The sequence below is a fragment of the Lithobates pipiens genome, unplaced genomic scaffold (assembly GCF_037356315.1).
Source record: "Lithobates pipiens isolate NorthernLeopardFrog02 unplaced genomic scaffold, aLitPip1_a1.2 Scaffold_23, whole genome shotgun sequence".
In the NCBI taxonomy this organism is placed as follows: domain Eukaryota; kingdom Metazoa; phylum Chordata; class Amphibia; order Anura; family Ranidae; genus Lithobates; species Lithobates pipiens.
Window position 1 is genome coordinate 58,421,140 of NW_027507785.1, and position 21,182 is coordinate 58,442,321.

At 43.9% G+C, this 21,182-nt stretch overlaps 1 protein-coding gene across 1 annotated transcript in view; it reads left to right on the forward strand.

Annotated features, from left to right (window-relative positions):
• Positions 1-19,017, forward strand: part of LOC143927563 (solute carrier family 26 member 6-like) — a 48,266-nt gene extending 29,249 nt beyond the window's left edge. The window contains exons 14-20 of the mRNA XM_077451696.1: positions 1,231-1,323; positions 4,996-5,109; positions 10,420-10,488; positions 11,140-11,325; positions 13,087-13,141; positions 13,853-13,989; positions 18,994-19,017. Of these exons, the coding sequence (XP_077307822.1) occupies positions 1,231-1,323; positions 4,996-5,109; positions 10,420-10,488; positions 11,140-11,325; positions 13,087-13,141; positions 13,853-13,989; positions 18,994-19,017 (678 nt within the window). The remainder of the gene's footprint in view (positions 1-1,230; positions 1,324-4,995; positions 5,110-10,419; positions 10,489-11,139; positions 11,326-13,086; positions 13,142-13,852; positions 13,990-18,993) is intronic.
• Positions 19,018-21,182: the final 2,165 nt, after the last annotated feature.

Sequence of the window (21,182 nt, forward strand, 5' to 3'; positions counted from 1 at the left end):
GAGCAGGAGAAAGTCTCTGTGATGTTGACCAAGGCAAAGGCAGAGATCATCTGGGCTAAACGGCTTAAGTAAGCAGGACTGACAAGAAGGATATCATCAACAGGTGAGTCAATGTGGAGAGATAGGAGTTGGCAATTAGCCGACAGCTGAGCGGCCAGCTCAGAAATGGAAGGGCTGAGCCCAGCCCTGACACAGGCAAGGAGAGCATTCATCAGAGAAGCAGCCAAGAGGTCCATGGTAACTCTGGAGGAGCTGCAGAGATCCACAGCTCAGGTGGGAGAATCTGTCCACAGGACAACTATTAGTCGTGCTCTCCACAAATCTGCCCTTTATGGAAGAGTGGCAAGAAAAAAGACATTGTCAAAAAGAAATCCATAAGAAGTCCTGTTTGCAGTTTGTGAGAAGCCATGTGGAGGACACAGCAAACATGTGGAAGAAGGTGCTCTGGTCAGATGAGACCAAAATTTAGATTTTTGGCCTAAAAGCAAAATGCTATGTGTGGCGGAAAACTAACACTGCACATCACCCTGAACACACCATCCCCACCGTGAAACATGGTGGTGGCAGCATCATGTGGTGGGGATGCTTTTCTTCAGTAGGGACAGGGAAGCTGGTCAGAGTTGATGGGATGATGGATGGAGCCAAATACAGGGCAATCTTAGAAGAAAACCTGTTGGATTCTGCAAAAGACTTGAGACTGGGGTGGAGGTTCAGGACAATGACCCCAAACATACAGCCAGAGCTACAATGGAATGGTTTAGATCAAAGCATATTCATGTGTTAGAATGGCCCAGTCAAAGTCCAGACCTAAATCCAATTGAGAATCTGTGGTGACAACCCAAAATTTGGGATTTACTTTCACTCTTGGTGATATTGGTAAACGGAATAAAGAAAGAGGGTTCATCTCCTTGATATGGGTCACGGACAGCAATAAAAATCTGACAGGGGTTCTAATGCCTCTACACTCTATCCAAAACTTAATAGAACGTTTTGCCTTTATTTACTTTAACTTTCCTCTAATACGCTGCTCAGCACCAATTAGGGAGAGGAAAGGCAGAACTACGAGCCAATCACAGTTCTCCTGCTTTGCATGGTGCTGTCAGTTTAAAATTGCCCACGTCAGCATTTACGCCAGGTGGGTAAATATTCTGCTTTGTAAGTCATTCTTTTATTATTGGCTATGCTTCTTTCTGGTTATGTGTGCTAAAATATACATTTTGTATTTCATAGGCCAAAGAGTTGCCAGGAATTAAGATCTTCCACTCTTCATCCACAGTCTTCTACGCCAACGCCGAACAGTACAGCCAGGCTCTGTATCGGAAGGTAACAGTAATGAGATTTCACTACTTGGAGGGTTTCTCCTCCTATGCCAGCCCTGCATGGATTGAAATTCAGCCGGTTCAGCAGGGACTGGTCATAAATTCGATCCATGATTGGGCACTGTGAGTTTCTATGCTGAGCATTTCCTCCCTATCACATCTGAGCAGCCCATGTGACTATATAGAGTCACACATATGGGCTTATACACAGTGGTAAATGACAGCCCACTCGCTCCCTCCTCCTCCTCCATGCCCACTAACCAGCTAAACACAATAGGGGTGGAATATTACATGTAGATTGATGGAGGCTTCACCTCCCTCTTATTTTAAGACACAGGCTGGAGGGGAGTGGCACAGCCTGTGACTGGCAGAAATCCACCCACACCATGTTATTGTTAACAAAATAATAAAATACTTAATTTCAAATATATATTTGTATGAAAATGTAAAACACTTCAGTGATATTGATTATTTATTTTTACTCTGTATCCTAAAGGCTGCTTTTTTTTTTTAACATCAGCAGCAGAGGACTAGAAGCTCCTCCTGCTTATGTTTCCCTGCAGACAGGCTGGGAAAGAGCTGGGTCATGTGACAGCTGTATATCCATTAGGAAAAAGGTAGTTTTTTTTGTTTTTTAATTAAAATAATTAAAATGCCATCATCCACAAATACAGAAACCGAATGGGTAATGTTAAACAGTGTGCGTTTAGTTCACCCTTAATGTATATGTACAGTGCCTTTAAAAAAGTACTCATACCCCTCAAAGTTTTCCACATTTTGTCATGTTACAACCAAAAACGTAAATGTATATTTATTGGGATTTTATGTGATAGACCAACACAAAGTGGCACATAATTGTGAAGTGGAAGGAAAATTATAAATGTTTTTCAAAATTGTTTACAAATATCTGAAAAGTGTGGGGTGTATTTGTATTCAGCCCCCTTTACTCTGATACCCCTAACTAAAATCTAATGGAACCAATTGCCTTCAGAAGTTGCTTAATTAGTAAATAGAGTCCACCTGTGTGTAATTTAGTCTTAGTATAAATACAGCTGTTCTGTGAAGCCCTCAGAGGTTTGTTAGAGAACCTTAGTGAACAAACAGCATCATGAAGGCCAAGGAACACACCAGACAGGTCAGGGATAAAGTTGTGGAGAAGTATAAAGCAGGGTTAGGTTATAAAAAGATATGCTAAGCTTTGAACATCTCACAGAGCTCTGTTCAATCCATCATCTGAAAATGGGAAGAGTATGGCACAACTGCAAACCTACCAAGACATGGCCGTCCACCTAAACTGACCGGCCGGGCAAGGAGAGTATTCATCAGAGAAGCAGCCAAGAGGCCCATGGTAACTCTGGAGGAGCTGCAGAGATCCACAGCTCAGGGGGGAGAATCTGTCCACAGGACAACTATTAGTCGTCTCTCCACAAATCTGCCCTTTATGAAAGCGTGACAAGAAGAAAGACATTGGTGAAAGAAAGTCATAAGAAGTCCTGTTTGCAGTTTGCGAGAAGCCATGTGGGGGACACAGCAAACATGTGCAAGAAGGTGCTCTGGTCACCATGGTGGTGGCATCATCATATTGTGGGGATGCTTTTCTTCAGCAGGAACAGGGAAGCTGATCAGAGTTGATGGGAAGATGGATGGAGCCAAATACAGGGCAATCTTAGAAGAAAACCTGTTAGAGTCTGCAAAAGACTTGAGACTGGGGCGGAGGTTCACCTTCCAGCAGGATAACGACCCTAAACATACAGCCAGAGCTACAATGGAATGGTTTAGATCAAAGTATATTCATGTGTTAGAATGGCCCAGTCAAAGTCCAGACCTAAATCCAATAGAGAATCTGTGGCAAGACTTGAAAATTGCTGTTCACAGACGCTCTCCATCCAATCTGACAGAGCTTGAGATATTTTGCAAAGAAGAATGAGCAAAAATGTCCCTCTCTAGATGTGCAAAGCTGGTAGAGACATCCCCAAAAAGACTTGCAGCTGTAATTGTAGAGAAAGGTGGTTGTACAAAGTATTGACTACGGGGGGCGCCATACAAATGTACGCCACACACTTTTTATATATTTATTTGTAAAGAATGTTTAAAAAACATTTATCAGTTTCCTTCCACTTCACAATTATGTGACATTTATATTTGTGTATAGATATAAAAACATTATAAATGCCTTTTTTCCCCCTTTTGTTTAACTGTTCACATCCCCTCTGTTATCAGCTGCATAAGGAGCTCAGAGAGCTAGGGGAGGAGAAACAGCAGTACACTAGTCTTCCCAGTCATTGGCTGTGGAAAAGGGGGAGGGGGGGGTATCAGCACAAGTCTGATCATTAGAGCAGCTGACCATGCTGCACTTTCATGCCTAGGGTTGGTCAGTTTTTAAAAGGAAAACACGCACTGGAAGGACCACTTTTTCATACAAGCACATGGAACAGCAGGCACCAATCAGGAATATTAAGTTTAGGGTTTACATATTCTTTAACCTGTTGCTGCCCATGTAACGCATATGTGCAGTGGCAAAGAGTGTGGGCTTTAATGCCCACACATTGCACATATGTATCCATGGGCAGCAGAGGTTTCTGTACCAACAGCACACTCATTGCACGCTCCCAGGACAATGACTGAGCTGTCACTTGTAATGATTGGGAGCCGGACGGACCATCCTTTGATCATGTGACCACTGTGACAGCCAATCACAGCAGTCACATGATCGGGTAAGACCAGTTAGAGGGATGTCAGGACTGGGCAGGAGGGGGGGGGGGGGGTTAAAGGATATCTAAACCCCAAAACAAAAAAGTAATATATTGCAGCTTACCAGTCCTTAGACTTGGTGGCTGAATTGGTTTTACTTTTTCTCCTTACATTTTTCTTTGCTTTTTTTTATTTTCTTTAATTTATTTTTGCTTTGCTTTTTTTTTTTTCTTAAAGTTCCGACCGCTATTTTTTTTTTTTTTAAGTCAGCAGCTACAAACACTTACCTGTCCAGCGAGCCCACGATGTCGACCGCCGAGGCCGATCCGTCCATCGGATCGACTGCCGGCGCATTCACCTTGCGGCTTCACTGCCTATTTCCTACTGCGCATGCATGAGTCGTGCGGTGCTTTGTGAATGGCCCCGTTGTTTTCTAGGACACCCACATGTCCCAGAAGGCAACGTGGCCGCTTGCCAAAGAGGAGGAAGTGCTGCGGAACAGGAAGAGGCAGAATAGGAAGACTCCCTAGCAACAGCGGTTTCAGGTAAATTTAAAATTGGATTTTTTTTTAATTTTTAAGAATTTTAATGCCATTTTTTTTATTTTAGGGTGGCCCTTCACTTTAATGCATTTTTGCAAGTATAGATAAATACCTGTTGACCCCCTAAAATACTGGTGTCCTGGTAACTTCCTCGTGCACTAAACTGATATATAAAATAATCTTACCAGTTTCCCAGCTACCTTTTGTGCACTACAAAAAAACACCTCCTTATGTAATGGAGAAGAGGAGTGTATAGGGATTAGTAGTCCAAATCAGAAGAGCAGACTACAGTAATAAGCCTCCCTCCATAGATACAGTGCAGGGAGTGAGCGTTGTCACCCGAGGGCGGCAAGTGTCATATTCCCAGGATTGTCAGGCAAAAATAAAGGAAAAAATGGGAAATTAACGCAGCCATTTTCTGTTTGTCCATCTTTTTGTGACAGTGTGGACTCGATGTTGAAAGACTCATCGAAAAGAAGAGAAAAGCCTTAAAGAAAATAAAGAGAAGAGAAGAGAAAGCTTTAAAAAAAGCGAAGAAGGGAAATGAACCTAAAGAGGTCAGCAGAGATTGGTTTTACATTTTTTTTTGTTGGCATAGCAAACCAAATTCCCCATCGTAATAAAGTTCAATGTCTCAATGGAAACATCACCACTTTGGAGTTTAAATGGAGCCTTATGCCAGGTGGGCGAGAGGGAGAGCCCGAGTCTACTCCTGTCGATTGATGCCCAGAAGGCCTTCGACAGGGTAGACTGGGGCTTTATGTTCCGGACCTTGGAAGCAATGGGAGTGGGACCAAAAATGGTTCAGAGGATTAGGACACTTTACTGTCACCCAACCGCTAGGATTAAGATTAACGGTACGTTATCCCTACCTTTCGAGATGAAAAATGGGACGAGACAGGGATGCCCCCTGTCACCCCTTTTGTTTGTGTTGTCTTTAGAGCCACTGCTTGCCACGATTCGTAATGACCCACAGATTAAGGGAATTGAAATAGGAAAGGAAGAACATAAACTGGCTGCTTTTGCCGACGATGTACTATTCTATATTAGTAAACCAAGTAATACTATGCCTAAGCTGATAGAGGCGATAGCACAGTATGGCCAACTCTCGAACTTTAAAATTAACCAAGCAAAATCAGAGGTACTTAACATAAATACAGGTAAATTGGAAAAATGTAGGCTCCAAAAAGAGTTTGGGTTCCCTTGGCGGAAGGAATTGAATTACCTTGGAATAAAACTTACAACCTCAGTGGAGAAAATGTATAAATTAAATTTCATCCCATTACTGGATGAAATCAAGAAAGAAAGTAATAGATTGGTAAATAGATCATTGACCTGGATGGGACGTATTAGCGCACTTAAGATGTTCATTGTACCCAAAATTTTGTACAAATTCCTGATGATCCCCATAGCGGTACCGAAGTATTATTTCACAAAGATGAAGACACTGCTAATGGGGTTCATATGGAATAATAAAAAACCGAGAGTTCCCTTCACTACCCTGAAACGAAGTAAAAAACAAGGGGGGTTAGCTATACCCGATATACAAAAATATTATAAAGCGATTGTGCTGTCGAGAGTAGTAGAGTGGGTAAGGGAAAATAATAAGGAGAAAAGATGGGTAAACTTAGAAAACACTTTTAGTAAGGCACAGTTGAATAAGATTGTATGGAATCCGCCAAAACACAGGACACTTGACTCGGACACAAATATTTTGACACGTAATGCACTTAGGGTTTGGGATAGGGCGTATAAGCAATTGAATGGCCAGTATAATTCCCCACTTATAGAGTTAAAAGAAAATGAATACTTCCCTCCAGGGTTAAAAATTAATAGTGGGAACTGGTTGAAAAAAGAGAAGACACAGGTAAGGGACATTATAAAAGGGGGGAGGATTTTGCCACTGCACGATTTAAAACACAAAGGGGAATTAGGAAGAATAGACGAGTGGCGGTATCTCCAGTTGGCCCACTTTGTGGGAAGTCTACCACGGCCATTAAGAACGGAAGATGAGTTGTCGCCTTTTGAGCAGTTATGCTTAACAGATAATTCTAAGGGGATAATTTCCAAGCTGTACAGGCTACTGACCGAGAGAGGGGAGCTGGAGAGCCCACCTTTTATACAGAAATGGGAAAAGGAATTGGGCACACAATGTGATAAAAGCACTCAGGGGAAAATCTATAAACTTATACACAGGTCGGCCGCCGATAGCAGCACAGCAGAAATGAATTATAAATGTATCTCTAGATGGTACGCTACCCCAGATAAAATTCATAAATTTCAACCAAGTAAGTCAGGGGACTGTTGGAGAGGGTGTAGAGAGGTAGGAACAATGACCCATCTGTGGTGGAGCTGTCCAAAAATAAATAAATACTGGAAAAGGATTTTGCATTATGTAAAAGAAATTACAAACATCATAATCCCAGAGGATGCATGGATAGTTTTATTCCATGGTACTAGAGGGGAAATTAAAAAGTATCAAGAATCACTGGTCCCGCATCTCTTAAATGCTGCCAAAAGATTGATACCTAAGAACTGGCAAAAAGAGGAAAGCCCATCAATTTGGGAATGGATTGATGCAGTAGAAGAGACTCACCGTATGATTAGGCGAAGGGAAAGCCACGATGATAAGGGATTGGTAGTAGTAGATAAATGGCAAGAGTGGAAAAAATTTAAAAAAACATGGAGCTATGCTGAGCATATAAGAATATAAGAAGGTAAACAGAAGTAGATTTAATCTCCCCGCATAGTGAGGTAGAGGAGGGTGGCGGGTGGGAGATGGGGGGGGGGGGGGAAAGGTAGAAGATGGAGAGAGAGGCTCGTAGGAGTAGATCTGATAGTGTTCATTTTACTTTTTTTCTTTGAAAATGAATAAAGGAATTTTTGTAATATAAATGAAAATATAAAGCTACAATGATGTGAAGATGAGGATAACGTAAATGAACGTAAAGCTGATTGGGCCTCATGAAAATTCGCTGAAGTAGCAAAAAAAAAAAAAAAAAGAAAAAAAAAAAAAAATGGAGCCTTATGCTGCGTACACACGGTTGGATTTTCTGATGGGAAATGTTAGCCCTTGTACACACGGTCGGAGATTCCGACAGCCAAATCCGTCGGATTTTGTCCGAAGGATTTTGTCCGAAACTGTTGTATACACACGGTCGGACGATGTTGTCGAAAAATCTGATCGTTCAGAACGTGATGACGTTATTTCGTTACGACGGGACTACGTTCAGGCTAGTAGCCAATAGCTTTGATGTAGGAATTTGATCTGAGCATGCGTGGCACTTTGTCCGATCGGAATTCTCTACACATGATCGGAGTACGTCCGATCGGAGCATTTTGTCGGAAAATATTTCCGGCAAGTTGGAAAATTTGGTCTGACGGATATTCCGACGGAAACAGTCCGATGCAGACCACACACAGTCGGAATATCCGACAAAACGCTCCAATCGGACACATTCCGTCGGAATCTCCGATCGTGTGTACAAGGGCTTAGACGTGAGCTTGTTGTTGGAAAGTCTGACCATGTGTACGCTCCATTGAACATTTGCTGTCGGAATTTCCGCCCACAAATGCTTGATTGCAGGTTCTCAAATTTTCCGCCAACAAAACTTGTTGCCGCAAAGTCCGACTGTGTGTACACAAGTCCGTCGCATAAAAGTTCACGCATGCTCGGAAACAAGCAGAAGGAGCCGCACCGGCTATTGAACTTCCCTTTTTCTCGGCTCGGCGTACGTCTTGTACGTCACCGCGTTCCCACATTCAGAATTTTTGCCCAACATTTGTGTGACCAGGTGTATGCAAGACAAGTTTGAGCCGACAACTTTCAAACAAAAATCCACAGTTTTGTTGTTGGAAAATCCGATCGTGTGTACGCGGCATAACAGATCACCTAAGATAAACAATGGGGGTTTTGTCTCTGCAACGTTGTATCAATTCTGTATAGGTATTCCCTCTCTGCAGTAGCTGATTCATGACACTGTCAGTAATGAGCACAGAAATCTCCATACACTTAGCAGAGGTCCTCTTTATATTATTTCCTTTTCTGGTTGAATGTTCTTAGACCAAAACATAAGGGCTCATTCATACCGAAACACAGCGTTATGCCCTGTACACACGATAGGATATTCTGCCAACAAAATCCATGGGATGTTTTTACGACGGATGTTGGTTCAAACTTGTGTTGCATACACACGGTCGCAACAAAGTTGGTCGGAAATTCTGAACGTCAAGAACGCGGTGACGTACCACATGTACGATGAGCCAAGAAAAAATAAGTTGGATGGATTTTGTTGTCGGAAAATTTGAGAACCAGATCTCAAATTTTGTGTGACGGAAATTCCTATGGAAAATGTGTCGGAATCTCCGACAACAAGGTCCTATCACACATTTTCCATCGGAAAATCCTATCGTGTGTACAGGGCATTAGTGGCCCGCATTCCCCCCATCATGTTCAAAATGCAACGAGTGTGTGATCCACATCCTAAAAAAACAAAATCAATAAATGGTGTATTCATTCCATGCTGTTCATACTCACTCAGTCACTATGAGATTAGTTTTCTGTATTCTGCAAAAAAGCTGGTTGATCCTGCTGATTTCCCCTTTTCTGTTCATGTCCCCAATACAGTTGGGGATTTTGCAGAGCAGTGTTGGCAGCTCTGCACATGCTCAGTTTTCAGTGAGTTTCTATGCTGAGAACTTCCTCCCTATCACATCTGAGCAGCCCATGTGACTATAGCGTCACACATGTGGGTGTAATAACAGTTGTAAATGAAAGCACGCTCCTCCCCTCCTCCTCCATGCCCACTAACAAGCTAAACACAATGGGGGGGGGGGGGGGGGGATATTACAGTGGGGCAAAAAAGTATTTAGTCATCCACCAATTGTGCAAGTTCTCACACTTAAAAGATGAGAGAGGCCTGTAAATGTCATCATAGGTATACCTCAACTATGAGAGACAAAATGTGGAAACAAATCCAGACAATCACATTGTCTGATTTGGAAAGAATTTCATGGGGAGGTGGGTGCTTTGGGGCAAAGGGGGCTCTGTGCCTCCCCACCCCAAAGCCCCTTTTCCCATGTTGATGGGGACAAGGATCTCTTCCGGACAACCCTGGGTGGTGGTTGTGGGGGTCTGCAAGTAGGGGGCTTATTAGAATCTCTTCTTATTAGAATCGCTTCTTCTCCCGGTTCTTCTCCCTTCACTTTTTTTCCTGGTTGTTCCTTTGCTTCTTCTTCCGGTTCTTCTCCCTCCGCCGATGATTTTTTCCTCCGTGGTCTTCCTCGGACGCTGGCTTCTGTTGTTATGTCAGGTTCGGTGTCTGCCAATTCTTATATCTCACACGGAGATCCTGCTACTCCCCATGGCTATATAAGAACAGCGGGAGCCGGCATCTGAGGAAGACTGGGTTTGTGGAGGAAGAAGTCATCGCCGGAGGGAGAAGAACCGTGAGAAGAAGCAGAGGGAGAAGAAGCAGAGGGAGACGACTGGAGGAAGAAGACACGGAGCTACGATGGGGGACACTGTTCATTTTTAATAAAGGACATTTCCAAAACTGCCTCTTGTTTTTTTGTAACACTACCCTTTTTTTGGGTAAATGGGTAGGGTACTAACAATGTACCCCATACTCATTCACATAGGGGGAGGCTGGATCTGGGGACCCCCTTGTTAAAGGGGGCTTCCAGATTCCCGATAAGCCCCCTGCCCACAGACCCCCACAACCACTGGCCAGGGTTGTCAGTAAGAGGCCCTTGTCCCCATCAACATGCCAAGCCAAGGTGATTTGGGGGGGGGGGGGGAGGCACAGAGCCCCCTTGCACATACCAACATATGAGATTAATATACCTTTCTACTTCCCCTGCCACAGATCTCGGGGCATGACAATCTGGCATTTGATCGTCTGGAACTTGGAAAACTTGAATATGAGAGAGAAGAGGTGAGATTTACACAATCCTTTCTTTTTTCAGCTCTGCTCCTGCATGTTTTATCGCCAGTGTCACAGTAGATATGAAACCCTCAGGCTCCATTCACACCTACATGTTTTTAAGAAACGTGCAAAAACACATCATGCTTGCAGTGCTATTTATTGTTACAAAATCAATGGCCTCAAATCGCACTGCAAAGAATTGGATGCAATTCCTGTCTAAATTGCATGCGGTTTACCGCACCACTCCTATGTGAACCCAGGCTGAAGTCACTATGACAAGCCTGGGTTCACACTGATGCAGTGCGGAGAAACTGCATTGGATTCAGACAGGAATCACACCGCATTTCTGTTCAAATCACATGCGATTCTTTGCAGTGCAATTTGAGCCCGTTCATTTTGTATTGCAAAGGTATTGGTTTCAGTTATTGGAGCAAATACAGCAGTACAGGTACTTGTGCAAATGCTTAGTACCAGTATCAGTGTGCAACCCTATTGTGTATCATTAACATCTTCTCTGTCTTTTTTTTTTTTTTTTATAAAACACTTGTTTTCTTTACTCTTTTTGCCTTTTTTGTTGCATCTCCACAACAAAGAATGGAAAAAGAGTAAATAAATCTGAAGACTAACCTATTATCGTTTCCCACCCCGACATAATGATAGAACAAAGAGCAAGATATGACTGAGGGCTCCATTATCGTTGTCCCCGGCCAGGCGACCAGAGATGAGCCCGGTGGGAGGAGCCTGCTGCAATCTCTGGGTTTGGACAAACCAAATTTCCACTCTTTGATCCTGGACTTTTCTGCCGCAAATTTCGTAGATACCGCCTGCGTCAAAGTATTAAGAAAAGTAAGTTCATTAAATACTGAAATGTTCCCAGCTGATGTTTTTCAGTATCATACCTGAAAATACTGGCGCAATCCTAATGCCCCCGGTGTGATCAGGCCCTAAGGCCCGGTTCATGTATATATGGCTCTCCATGTGCGTTTGCATGGGCACGACAGCTCATTCATTTTCCTGCGCTCGTTCAAAACGCATCCACACGGAAATCGCATGGTGCAACTTTTGCGCTACATGATTCCCGTGTGTGAGAAACTGCTCCATGTTTCTATGCCAGTAATGAGATGATGTGCTGCAACCTTTAGCAACCAATCAGTGAGCAGTAATGCTGTGCACTAACCTCTTGGAACCAATCGTTGAGCGATAAGGATATGCAGTAACCTCTAGGAACCAATCAGTGAGCAGTAATAATGTGCAGTAACCTCTAGCAACCAATTAGTGAGTGGTATAGATGTCCAGTAACCTCTAGCAATCAATCAGTGAGCAGTATTGATGTACAGTAATCTCTAGCAACCAATCAACAAGCAGAAGTCATGTGCTTTCACCTCTAGAAAATAATCAGTGAGCCATAATGTGTGCTGTAACCTTTAGCAGCCAGTCAGTGAGCGGTAATGATACACTGTAACCAATTGCTGCCTGGTCTGATTCAGTAAACTGATTTTGAGTCTAGCTGCTATTTATTGTATGTCTCAAAGCATGTGGAGAGTGAAATTGCATGGAAGAGGGGGCTAAAGAAAGTGTTTGCCCAGGGTCCAGTCAATATTAAAGACGGCCCTGCCCCTGTGTGCAATCAGCATGGGATCGCTCCTCACAGTGGCTATTGCACTAAATGACGTACAGGTACGTCGTTTTGCGCAATAGAGCCAACCTGCCTATTGTCATTTTGCCTCTCCCGGGAAAAATCGCGGATGGCCAGCAGACATCGGGTCTGTCTAACCCGCTGATTGGCATCCCCTGTGTCCAATCAGCGCGGGATTGTGCCTCCCAGTGGCTATTGCACAAAATGATGTACAGGTACATCATTTCGCGCAATAGAGCCAACCTGCCGATTGCTGTTCTGCCTCTCCCAGGAACGATCGCGGGTGGTCAGCGGACATTGGGTCCATCGGACACGCTGATTGGCATCCCCTGTGTCCAATCAGCATGGGATCGCACCTCCCAGTGGCTATTGCATGAAATAACGTACAGGTACGTAATTTCACGCAATAGAGCCAACCTGCCCATTGCCGTTCTGCTTCTCCCGGGAACAATCGCAGGTGGCCAGCAGACATTGGATCCGTCGGACCCACTGATTGGCATTCCCTGTGTCCAATCAGCATGGGATCGCACCTCCCAGTGGCTATTGCACGAAATGACATACAGGTACGTCGTTTCGCACATTAGAGTCAACTAGCCACAGTACATCTGCGGTAGGCAGTCGGCAAGTGGTTAATATTCAAAGAAAGCTCCCCCATCCATTCACGTCTTCATGCTTTATTTTGTTGGGAAATTACTTTGAAAAACACCCCTCCTAGCATTTCTAGCTGCGACCATTTTGAGTAAGGGCACACGATTTACAGTATGTAGCTGTATCATTTACTTCTAGAATCCAAATGCCCTTAGCTCAGGCATTCAGGCTGGAGAGTGTGCTTAGCTGAGAAATACCATCCTTCAGATGAAAGGAAAAAAAATGCCCATGAAGACTCCTGAGATGTATGACATCAGTTTAGCCTAGGCCAGAAACCAGGAAGTAACTCATGAAAGGTAAAAAAAGTTATTTTTATCTTGCAGATTTTCAAGAATTTTGCTGAAATAGAAGTGGATGTGTACCTGGCGGGCTGCAATGGTAACACATTCTTTTAATATCTTCAAAAAGTTTGCACCGTCACTAAATAATAATTTTTAAAGTGTACCTATCATCTCTGCTTAGTGGCGGCTATTTAGCGGCGTCAACAAATATCCCACCTATCATATCATTAGAAACTAATGACATCACAGAAACAGATACATGCATGCGCATTACGCACTCGCTAACACATGGAGTATGGAGCAAATGAGTCTACTACTACTGAGGTTATTTTCTTTTGCTTGTTTTGCTTTAAGCCGCATTGACTCTTTACGAGTAAACCTGCATTTTCGCTCGCGCTTTTGTGTGGTCGTTTTTTTTTTTACACAATTCTGCATGTCATGAAATGAATGTGCTGCCCTATGTACGCTTGTCACAAAAAAGAAGCTCCTGCTTCTTTTTAAGTAACAAGCTTCACGCGATTTTTTAACCACAGAAGGATTTGTCCCTTAATGACCAGGCCAGGAGATTGACTCTGTCACACAACAATCATGGCAAAATCACACTGTGTTTGGGCTGCCATTTACAATGAATGACACCAAAACGTATGTCGCATGTTTTGTAGCGATTGCCACTTGACCACCCCACCCCGTCCTCCCCTTGTGATTCCAAATCGCCAAATGTGAATGGGGCCTTATTTTTCAAAAGAGATGTTAGCTATTTTGCTCCATATATTTCTATAGATACAGTGACAATATTTCATTCATACAGTGACCGTGATCACCGGCCTGGAGGAAGGGAACCTATTCAATGAAACCATCACCAAATCTCAGGTGTTTCCCTCTATCCAGGATGCCGTTACATTTCTGACCATGGATCACGACCGCATCTCCATCCACGGTGTCAATGTAAGTGATGACATGAAGCTGCTGATGACATGTTTTTCAATCTTCGGGTCCCCGGTGCCGCCACTTTACTGACTCCTTGCAGCTTCACAGCCAGCTCCCTACTGTGCAAGCATCAATGCTCCCAACTGTCCCGGATTTCGAGGGACTGTCCCAGATTTGGAACAATGTCCCTCTGTCCCTCATTCCTCCTCATTTGTCCCTCATTTGGTCTGATCTATATAGATGTATATAAAATGTACTATTTATCTATCAAAAAGTGTTTTTCAGCGCTAAACCTTTCATCCAATCTCTAAATTGCTGCATTTGTAAATACTAAAAGCCAATATAAAGGAATAGTAGTGGTAAAAAGCACTTGCGGGTTTAACCAATCATTTTTTTGTTATACAATTCTCCTTTAAGGGGGGGGGGGCGTGGCGTGGCAGGAGGTGTGTCCTATGCCTACATACTTTTGCTAATAGGTGTCCCTCATTCCCATTTTAGAAATTTGGGAGGTATGACATGTCCAAAGATGTTGCAGGCAATGGAGGGGGCAACTTCCGCTCAGATCACCTAGGCCAGTGATGGCGAACCTTGGCACTCCAGATGTTTTTGAACTACATTTCCCATGATGCTCTCCCACTCTGCAGTGTAGTTGAGCATCATGGGAAATGTAGTTCCAAAACATCTGGAGTGCCAAGGTTCGCCATCACTGACCTAGGCAATCTGGGTAGAAGTGGAAGTGGGAAAAAAAAGTGGCCAAACGTTAAAGAGAAGGGAAGGAGGCAGAAAAGTTGCAAACTGTGGGCGTACTAGACACGCCCAAATGTTATCAGTGTACACCGGGCGTGTCTGGAACGTCCAGTCCTTCTGCTCTGCTGCCGGGATCCCCCCTGCCCCGGTACACAGCAATTTAGCTCTGATGAATCACAGCTGCATTGCCGAGTACACAGAGAAGGTCCCGGTGTTCTATCGATTTGTACCCTCCGCCAAAAAGAGCCCACACATGCACAGGACGGAAGGGCACTCTAGCTGAATTCCCGATCATCTGACGTGACGTCAGCATAGCGCATGCACACATCGTACAAGGCTTTTTCCGACGGGATAAACCATTTGACGGGCACAATTGAAAGCTATACAAACATCGGAGGGACACCGTATTTGTCAGATTGAGCCTCGCAGTTGCAGGGTGGGTTGTGGGTGTGTTGAGGGCGGGTTGCAACACAGACAAAACCCGCCCTTAGACACAGGGAAAACCCGCCAATCAACACACCAAACCCACCCCGCAACACAGACAAAAGCGGACCTTTAGCACACTGTAAACCCGCGCCGCAACAGCGAGGCACAATATGACAAATACGTTGTCTCTCCGTTGTTTGCATAGCATTCAATTGCGCACGTCAAATGGTATCTCCCGTGGAAAAAACCCTGCTACAATGTGCGCAGGCACTTTCGACAGAGGGCACAAATCGACAAGACCTGTCTAAAAAAAAAAAAAAAAAAGCAGTCTGGCAATGTTTATCAACAACATTGCTCAGCCATCAATACAGAAACCTGCAATGAAACATTGTTTCATTTTGCAACTTTCTGTTTCTTCATCTACAGATCAAACTTTGATACTACTTTGATCTGTAGATTAAGGCCGCGTACACACGCGCGGACTGTTCGCCCAACTTTGTCCGCTGAACAGTGTTTGGGCGGACAGTCCGCTCGTGTGTGGGCTTTCAGCGGACAGTTTCAGCGGACAGTTTGACGAACAAGGTTTTTCGGAAATTCCGTAAAACTGTCCGCTGAAACCTTGTTTGAGCGAACAGTCCGCCCGTGTGTAGGCTTGTTCGTCAAACTAAGTTCCGCGCATGCTCAGAAAGGATTTACACGCCGAAAGTTATAATGCAGTGTATAGGACGTCGTATTTTTCGTCCCGTCGTACGTGCCGTTCACGTCATCGCGCACGGTTTCAGCAAACTGTTCGTTCGTCGTGTGTGGCCATGTCCGTCCATGCTAATTTTGAGCGGACTGTTTGCCGAAACTGTTTGACGGACAAAGTTGGGCGAACAGTCCCCGCGTGTGTACGCGGCCTAAGTCAGTTAAAGCAAGTAAAAAAAAAAAAAAAAAATATTATTATTTTTTTATTAAATGTTCCTCTGTTGAATCCCTTATTAACCCTAATGCCCCGTACACAAAAGCGGATTTTCCGTCTGAAAAATCTTGGATGGTTTTTCCAACAGAATTCCGCTCAAGCGTGGCTTGCATACACACGTCACACAAAAGTTTGCTGAACTTATCAAGAACGCGGTGACTTACAACACTAGAGAAAATTAAGTTCAATTCTTCCGAGCATGCAACGAATTGTTTCCGAGCATGCGTAGGAATTTTGCACATAGGATTGGGTACAGAAGATCGGAATTTGCGATCAAAACTTTTTCCGATCGAAAAATTGAGAACCTGCTCTCAATCTTTTGCTGGCTGGAATTCCTCCAGCAAAAGTCCAATGGAGCACACGCATGGTCACATTTTCTTACCAAAAGCTCACATCCGACTTTTGCTGGCAGAATTTCCGATCGTGTGTACGCGGCATTAGTTTACTCTAATCATCCCTAATTAACTCCTTATTCTCTTTCTCCATTCAAGTATAATTTTCCTGGTGATTTTTTTTTCTATTTTATTAACTATAAACTTTTTTTTCTGCTTTCGTTTTCTTTGTTCAATAATACGTTTACACCTTTTGCATATATTTACAGATATCGCACTGAAAAAAAGCGCAACATTGAAAAAAACCCGCTTTACTTCATTTGTAAATAAGTTTATAATGCTTTTACCTAAATCATAATGTTAGAGTTGTTTTAAACAGGACAAATTGCAGAATAAAATGCACACTTTTTATGTGCAATAACACTGTTTATTTTTAAACTAACACTGCTCAAAAAACAAAAAGTGCCTTTTGTTCAGTTTTATGACATTTAATTGTCTAAGGAATGTGAAAAAAAAATGAACAAAATTGTTGCAGGACAATATTCACGAAAAGAAAGCCTTGTTTGTCCTTAAAAACACAATATATGCATTACATTGTTATCTTAGACCCCTTTCACGCTGGGGCGTTTTTCAGGCGCTTTAGCATTAAAAAAAAGCGCCTGTAAAGCGCTTGAAAGAAGCCTCATCTGCAATCCCAATGTAAAAGCCCGAGTGCTTTCACACTGAGATCCCTTTCACACTGGGGCATTTTTCAGGCACTTTAGCTTTAAAAAAAAGCGCCTGAAAGAAGCCGCAACTGCAATCCCAATGTAAAAGCCCGAGTGCTTTCACACTGAGGCGCTGAGCTGGCAGGGCATCAAAAAAAGTCCTGCAAGCAGCTTCTTTGCAGCGCTTTTGGAGCGGTGAATACAACGCTCCTAAAGCGCCCCTTCCCGTTGAAATCAATGGGAAGCGCCTGCAAAACGCTTTTGGCAGCAGCGCTTTGTGGGCGATCTTAACCCTTTATTTGGCCACTAGCAGGGGTTAAAAGCACCCCAATAGCGTTAGAAAAACGCTGGTAAAGCGCCGCTAGTTTAAGCAGCGCTTTACGAGCATTTTTTTGGGCGCTGACATTGTGAAAGGGCTCTTAAAGCACTTGGGCTTTCACATTGGGATTGCAGATGAGGCTTCTTTCAAGTGCTTTACATGCGCTTTTTTTAACGCTAAAGCACCTGAAAAACGCCCCAGTGTGAAAGGGGTCTAAAAGAGGAACTGCAGTCTGCTCACATATATTGTAATAAAAACATATTTGCCATTCTGGATCTTCCCTCCAACCACTTTGCATATTATTTTATATATACTGTGATTCTGTACTTGCCAAATATGCTGCAGAAATCTCCCTCCACTGAGTCTGGCTGCAGCCATTTTAACTGTGGGCAGCTGAAGCTGCTGCCTGTTCACTTCCTGGATTTACACAGACACACAGAGCCACATCCTTATTGGCCCTCTTATGACTCACGAGAGTGAAAAAGAGAGAGAGAGAGAGAGAGAGCTGGGCATGATGTCATAAGCCTAGGCTTTTTACCAGTTAAGAAACAGAAAGCGGGCTGTATAAGGTATTTACTGGCACAGAAAAGATGTTTTACTATCCAAAGTTAAAACGACAACAAGGGCATAAGATTTAAAAGATGGAAAGTTGAAAAAATTACTGAAAAATGACTAAAGCGGAGTTCCCCTTAAAAAAAAAAAAAAAAAAGAATTAAAAGTCAGCAGCTACAAATACTGCAGCTGCTGACTTTTATTAATTGGACACTTACCTGTCCAGGGAGGCCGCGATGTGGGGGAAAGAAGCCCCGCTCGTCTCCCCCACCACTCTGAGGCCCCGACACTTTATCTGTGGGCGCCCGGGCACCCACTGTGCATGTGCGAGCCGCGCCGTGACTGGCCATGCAATCATCTGGGACCAGTCACGTGTCCTAGATGATTGACAGAGGGAGGGGCGAGAGGCGATCTCCCTTCTTGCGCTGAGGGAAGTGACGTCAGGAGCCCAGGCGCTAAAGGAGGCAGACTACGAGGGACCACATAGCAACAGGCATTATAAGGTAAGTAAAAAATAATAATTTTTTTCCAAAATGTGTTTTTTTTTTCAAGCACATTAATGACAATTTTTTTTTTTTGGGGTGGAACTCCCCTTTAAGTAATGACAAAATTGTTGCTGAATAAAGAGGCTCATAGCAGAAAATTGCTCTGATCCATAAGGGGTGAACAGGTGTGATAGCCGAAGTGGATAGATACCGTATATTACTTATTGTAAAAGAACATATTCCACACTTTTTTTTTCCAGGAAAAAAAAAACGGCTTTGTAAAAAAATTGAAAAAAACCTTGTTTTTTTTTTTTTCATTTTTTTCCTAGGCCTTCTTATCTCTATAAGCGACAGAAGATTTGGTCAAATTAGACCACATGCGCTTGTTCTAATGTCACTATTGATATGAGCTGCTAGTACCGGTTCGGATCAGCCAATTGGCCATCAAATGTAGAATTTTCATGTTCTTCATCTGATTTGTATTGTCTTGCAGGGTTGCCCGGACACAAGACTGTGAAATTAATATTTTCCTGCAGTTATAAGGTTGCCTGTGACAAGAATATAGGTCTCCATGAAATAGAAGACTCCAAGGAACTACAGAGGGACATTTATAATTTCTATCATACAGTGGAGGCATTGCTGAGATTTATTACGAGGTTACAGCTTGGAGTCCTCCAGCAGCTGCACTAAAGTAATGCCTGACCCTGACCACTTCTTCATGGTGCATCTGTTTAGGGCTCATTCACACCCAGCATGCCACCAGCATCAATCTGCAACTCTTGCCAATGGAGAGATCACCTCCATGCATGCTTTGCGTGCGAAAAAGCCGCAGCCAGCAACGTGGGCAGGGAGGTTCGTACCCTGTACAAATCGATTGCCGGCGCTGACGCGGTTTGCGTGTAACTGCTCACATGCAATTAGGAGTTGTGACCCAGTTTGTATGTATATGTATGCGCCCCGATGCAGAGTCTATCCGTCCACCTGAATCAACCCTTAGAGTGACATCACTTCAATCTCATGTAAAGGGATAAATCTGCAGTAAATTTCTATAAATCACATTTGTCTGCCCAGGATTACCGGTTTCAAGGTCACAAATACACAGAAAAACGGTCACATGGACTACGTGAGAGAAAGTGGGATCTGCATCTAGTTTTGACTCCAATTTGCTCGTCCCCCTATATACATACACTATATTGTCAAAAGTATTGGGACACCTGCTTGTACATGCACATGGACTTTAATGACATCTTAGTCTGTAGGGTTCAATATTGAGTTGGCCCACCCTTTGCAGCTATAACAGCTTCAACTCTTCTGGGAATGTTTAGGAGTGTGTCTATGGGAATTTTTGACCATTCTTCCAGAGGCGCATTTGTGTGGTCAGGCACTGATGTTGGTCGGGAAGGCCTGGCTCGAGGTCTCTGCTTTTATTCATCTCAAAGGTGTTCTATCGGGTTGAGGTCAGGGCTCTGTGCAGGCCAGTCAAGTTCCTCCACCTCAAACTCGCTCATCCATGTCTTTATGGACCTTGCTTTGTGCACTGGTGCGCAGTCATGTTGGAACAGGAAGGGGCCGTCCCCAAACTGTTCCTACAAAGTTGGGAGCATGAAATTGTCCAAAATGTCTTGGTATGCTGACGCCTTAAAGTGGTTGTATACTCAATTTTTTTACTTTTACCTACAGGAAAGCCTATAGGCTTACCTGTAGGTAAAAAAAAATATCTCCTAAACCTGTACGGTTTAGGAGATATTCCCCTGGGTATGCTCCGCTGACTGCAGCAGTACATGTGCACAAGGGGATTCTCGGCCTGAAAATCCGGCAGTGGCCGACCGGCCGGAATGAAATCTCCCGCGCGCATGCGCGGGAGTGACGATATCGCGGCTCCGGCCACTCACAGCGCCGGAGCCGCGATACCCAGAAGAAACGCAGAGGGAGCATGTCAGCTCCCTTGGCGTGGATCGGGCCAGATGTCGGGGCCTCGTTCTAAGGTAAGTATTTCATAATGAGCTAGTATGCGGTGCATACTAGCTCATTATGCCTTTTGCTTTGCAGGTTTAAAAAAAAAAAAAAAAAAATGTGCGGGTTTACTACCGCTTTAAGTGTTCCCTTCACTGGAACTAAGGGGCCAAGCCCAACCCTTGAAAAACAACCCCACACCATAATCCCCCCTCCATCAAATGATTTGGACCAGTCCAGAAAGCAAGGTCCATAAAGACACGAATGAGCAAGTTTGGGGTGAAGGAACTAGACTGGCCTGCACAGAGTCCTGACCTCAACCCGACAGAACACCTTTGGGATGAATTAGATTGGAAACTGCGAGCCTGGCCTTCTCGTCTAACGTCAGTGCCTGACCTCACAAATGCGCTTCTGGAACAATGGTCCAACATTCCTATAGACACACTCCTAAACCTTGTGGACGGCCTTCCCAGAAGAGGTGAAGCTGTTATAGCTGCAAAGGGCGGGCCAACCCAATATTGAACCCTACGAACTAATGCCTTGTACACACGGTGGGACATTCCGACAACAAAATCCATCAGATTTTTTCCGATGGATTTTGTGCCAAACTTGTCTAGCATACACACGGTCGCACAAAGTTGTCGGAAAATCTGATCGTTTATAACGAGGTGATGTGCAACACGTACGTCGGGACAATAAATGGGCCAGTAGCCAATAGCTGTGGTCTCG